The sequence below is a fragment of the Montipora foliosa genome, chromosome 6, assembly GCF_036669935.1.
Source record: "Montipora foliosa isolate CH-2021 chromosome 6, ASM3666993v2, whole genome shotgun sequence".
Lineage (NCBI taxonomy): Eukaryota > Metazoa > Cnidaria > Anthozoa > Scleractinia > Acroporidae > Montipora > Montipora foliosa.
In genome coordinates this window covers 935,138-940,137 of record NC_090874.1, presented here as the reverse complement: position 1 = coordinate 940,137, position 5,000 = coordinate 935,138, and the positions used below count along the sequence as shown (strand labels likewise).

Here is a 5,000-nt window from a genome sequence, read left to right as displayed (position 1 = left end):
GACCAAGGCAGTAGTGCGACCCTTGGGGTTCTAGCGTATTCTACTTGAAATAGACTACTTACAATGTAAATGAACGCTATCATATACCGCCTAACGAAGACATTAAACACTAATTCAGCTCGATAGGACAAGAAACGAAACAAGAATTGTGCACGCGGCGAAGGCTGACCGTAGAATGCCTCACTCGCTAACCGGTCGCCAAATACAAACCACGATAACGTGGTACTCCAAGCGCCTGCCGCTCACAACCAGGCCTTTGCTACGTGACGGCAAAATATCAATTTATGCTAATCAGGATTATCACAAATTACATTTTCTGGTACCTGTAGAAAGACCCCAACAAATGCAAATAACCAAGAAAGGAAGCAATGATATTATTGGTTTCGAGAGGAGATATAATCGTGTTGCACTTGCGGCACCCAGTTTAGAACATTTGTTTGCTGTACTCAGTAAAACAAGGGTTTGGTTTTATCAAGAGAGTCGATAATGTAAATTGGCCACCCTACAGAGATTCTAAATGCTGGCGCTTCGAGCCTTAGCCCTTCGTCAGAGCAAATCAAGGAATTGTGGCTTCGTTGATAAAACCAAATTTTTGTATACTACTTTCTCACCGACGCAACACCACAGTTTCTTTAGAAACTACCCCCTTCAAAACAACGAGGGGACTAACCAAATTTAAGGTTTTGATCGACGACAAGGTGAGCATACAACAGTGAATTTTTTATCAGTTCTCTGCCCTTGCTTCCGAATTGTTGATTAAGTGTCAAGTGTATTAAGGACTAAGACACTAATTGGGAGAGGAGCATCCGATGAAAAACCTCTCAAAGCAGGGTAGAAAACCAATAAACTCAACCCACATATGACGAAGAGTCGGGGTCGCACCCGCGCCACATTGATGGGAAATGGGCGCTCTCACCACTGCGCCATCTCCGCTTCCAATTCAGCATTAAGATACTTCTCTCAAGTTATGTGAAAAGATACTTCGCCCCTTCAACGTCAACAAGATGGCAAAACTTGTGACATCGCAAATTTGTGTTTTGAAGTAACGATTTCGTTGGCATGGCCGTCGTCGTTCGTTTAGCTCCCCAATGAAAATTTTGCTCTTAAGGAACAAAATCGGTGTTAAATAAAGAAAGAGTTATCACTGGAAGACCGAACTTGTCATCTGGGGTGATTGATGGCATCTGAAAGCGCAGTAGAGAACGCTGAACATGGCATAAAAATAACGGCGTGCCGTTGAACTTAATTGACACTAGTAGCAACCACCGGAATGAGGGAGTGAAACAAGTTAAATGAAGAGGTAAAACAACAAGAAAAAAAGATCCAGTTGTTCGTGTGCACTTTACGAAGTCCGACCACAACACTGAAAGGTATATGGGGAGAGCTGATAGTTCAATCATTTACCGGGAAATCAGAAACTCATCGAGGGGAGCCTTTATCTCCACTAATTCCTTGGGTTAACCCTTTTCCGAAAAAAATAATCATATTTTAGGAAAACGTTTTTGCCGCGAAAAATATCAAGTTTCCCTTAACGCTGAGATAGTTTTGTTTTTATTGGTTTTCCAACAATGGGCTTGCTAAATCCACCTTAGGAAATTGGCTTTTACAATAGTGGGAATTTGAAGATTTTCCCAAGGTTAGGGTTGTTTTACAATAGTGGGAATGTTCAATTTCCTAGGGGAGATTGGCTTTTACAATAGTGGGAATGGTGAATCTCCCAAGGGAGGCGTTCTAGAATTAAATCTACTCGGGAAAAGGTTGACTCCTAAACCATGTATGGGATCCCCTTGACGATCTCCTAGCAATTGAAATTCTAAAGTGACGCTTGATCCTACCCTAATTTAAGCCCACGACTTTTCATATGGTTCAACAACGGACCAAACAGGCAGCAGTGTATCAACAGAAACGAAACTTACGTCAGCTCCACGGTACAGATAACCCACTGTGTCCACAAACTCATCGTCATGTATTCTGTGAGTCGCATTGTTCAGGTCACATCTGTATGTTTCACTGTCAAAATTAATACTGACGCAATTGGCATTGTGATAGCAGAATAGTTCACAGGCGTCAAGATCTCGGACTTGAAAGGTTGTTATGTTGTGGTTCAACAAGCGCTTGTTCACAAAGAAGAAGGACGGGGGGAACACCAGTTCTCGACAATTTCCTAAAGAAGTTGTTAATGATAGATTTATTGCAATGGCTTTGAGGATGAAATGCTTAACAAATTGACGTCAATTCTCATTTGTCTTGTCCTCGCCTTCGGCTAGTGAATCGACAACAACTTTGACAATGTTATGACGTAATTTTATCATCAATAACAGAACAGACATATGAAAAACTGGCGTCAATTTGTTTGTTTACAATATCAAAAATAAAAGAAAAGGTCTATTTTCTGGGCTAAATAAACACTGCAACATATGCAGTTTTATTCAAATTGGCGCAATTTATCGTCACTAACTTGTTTCGTTAGCTCATTGATTACTAATTACAAATGATGAACTTTCATTCCCTAAGAAAATTGACCTTGTTCAATCACCCCACCAACTTGCATGAATTAAAAATTCAGTTCAATAATCAAAATGCGATTAAAAACGCCTCGTGACGATTAAAAGTGTTTATGGGTCAGTAAAAATCAAGCTAATTTGAGGTAAGAACATCCTTCAGTAAAAAGGTATCAACTTCATCGACTGAAGTTAAGTCTGCAAAACTAAATCAAACATTTCAAAATCCGGCAAATCCTCCATATCGATACTTTTAGCTTTTCATAAATCACAATTTTGTGTCTGTACTCTTAAGCCTGTTTTCATTACCGAAGCGAGCACAAGGGCAAGCACAAGCATAAGTGACTTATGCTAGTGAAAACGAACGTCGACATAGGCATCAAAATCAACCACGGCATTCGCCATCTTGCTGAAATGCTCTGACGCAGGGAATCTTGGAACGAGTGCTTTAATTAGCCAGGCGTAGCAAATTTCTTTGTGCTTATGCTGCGTTTTGTTTTCACACAACGCAAACGAACACAAGCATAAGCTCAAGCACAACGAAAAGAAAAAAAAAATCTTTGTGCTTCTGCTTGCGTCAATCCCGTTTTTCCTGTTAAATAAGCGCTCTTATGCTTCCACTTGTGCTTGCGTCGCTAGTTAAAACCAGGCTTTATTGATGATTAAATTAAGCCAACCAGAGCGCGAGAAATATTCACGAGAATATTCAAAGAGTTTCAAGGTTTTTGTCTAAGATTGTAGATTCTTGATAGTCAAGTGCATTTCCACTTTTAACAAAGCGATGATTTTTTGAGTGTGTTTTTGCGCGCATTTTAAATTGCATATTAAATTTAGCGATACTGGTAATTGCATCCCTTTCTGAAACCGAATTATTACGAGATAAAATTGTTGTATTCCTCGCCAGTATCCATTTTCGTAGCAGAGAATAAGAGAGGCGATTGAAGTTACAGTTATTTTGGTTACTGAATTCTTAGTTCCGTAGATTAACTTCAAAAGTCAAACAGTTCTCCATACACGAATACAAATTTGTGAACAAAACTTGATATAATGAACATTACAAACACGTGAAATAAGCGTATTATCTGTTTAGAATCCGCAAATATCATCTCTTTGCAATTTTCTCCATAGAATATTCCAAAAATGTCTAAACATTAATCACTTGATTAAAGGAAAACTGACTAACCATCTAAGGAACCACAGCTAAACCTCAGAATAAGCAATACCAATGCATTGACCACGTTGAGCTGAAGGACGAAAGGCATGGTCGATTAACTTGATCCACAATCCGTTATAAAGAAAAGAAAGTAAAACCTCAAATATACAAGCATTGGACGATAATAAACTACTGAGGTAGAAGAAACATTTTTCATATCACAAGATAAACTTTGTTTTGCATTTTATATTAATTAAGGATGGAGTGGTACCTGCTTACAACTCTCTTTTGTGATTCAAATATTCCAATCATCTGAGGACATTTATCCTTTGTTTTTGAAGTTAATAAGGCTCTCATGAAAACTAACAACAGCTGAGCCGTAAACGATCATCCCAGTGAAAACTGTAAAATGTTGCCTTATAGGTTCTTTTCAAAAATAATAATAATGAGGTCCTTTTAATTAACACACGTTTCATAACATGCGTTTACAAGACTCCAGGTCTAATTTACTTTATTCTAAAAACGAGTCAAAAACAGAAAGCGCGTAAATCGGCATTTGCTTTTGATGTGTTTGCGGGTAGGCTCAAGATGTCAGCTAGGTATGTGGTTTTAATTTCGCTAGCGTCCAGAGCACTGGACTTGAAAGCTTTGGGATAAAAAAATCGTAAATGGTCAGAATCCATGCATGAGTCATATAACTGAGTGAAGTATGATCGTCCTGCAGAGTGTAGTCCCGAGAAGGACTGACACTGACTGACGTTTCCACAACCTGAGGGTAAGTCATCATCGATCAGAGTCAAGTGATTTGTGACACGTCAGTAGGTGGTATAAGTACTCTGGTCGTTGATCTGATTGATCAACCAAGTCGTGATATTATTGGTCGTCCGTCAATTAAGCTGTGTTGTTATTAGCTGTAACTGAAGACTGTAAACGGTAATTGGTGCGTTGTTAGTCAAATGTCCGTAGGTGCATTTTTAGTAAAATTAGTTGGTTCGTTTGTTGCTGATATTGTCAATAAGCCGTTTGCACCAATCACTTGTTTTATTTTTTAGACATTAAAAGTTCCAAATTTCAACGTCCCGCACGCAGTACCGTCAGTACGGGACTGATATGTATTTGTGGATCAGATAACCGAGAATGTTCCCTCCCTATACTTTTCATGATTTTGCCATGCTCCACACCAATGGAAATTAACTATTATATTTTTAGTTGATTATTATATTCTAATGTAAAACAATGGTAATTGTCAAAATTGCAGAATAATCGTAATGGGAGCAAATTAACCGTTAGCCGTAAAAGGGCCAAACTTTTAACCGTTAGACGTAAAAATGCTTAAAATTTAACTG

General features: G+C 38.6%; 1 protein-coding gene across 2 annotated transcripts in view; it reads right to left on the bottom strand.

Moving 5' to 3' along the window:
* LOC138006203 (sushi, von Willebrand factor type A, EGF and pentraxin domain-containing protein 1-like) overlaps positions 1 to 3,913 on the bottom strand; it is an 18,114-nt gene extending 14,201 nt beyond the window's left edge. For both annotated transcript variants that reach the window (XM_068852379.1, XM_068852380.1), the window contains exons 1-2: positions 3,685 to 3,913; positions 1,917 to 2,164 (exon numbers count right to left, since the gene is read on the bottom strand). In XM_068852379.1, coding sequence (XP_068708480.1) covers positions 1,917 to 2,164; positions 3,685 to 3,763 — 327 coding nt within the window. In that variant the 5' untranslated portion in view covers positions 3,764 to 3,913. The remainder of the gene's footprint in view (positions 1 to 1,916; positions 2,165 to 3,684) is intronic.
* Between the last annotated feature and the right edge of the window lie 1,087 nt (positions 3,914 to 5,000).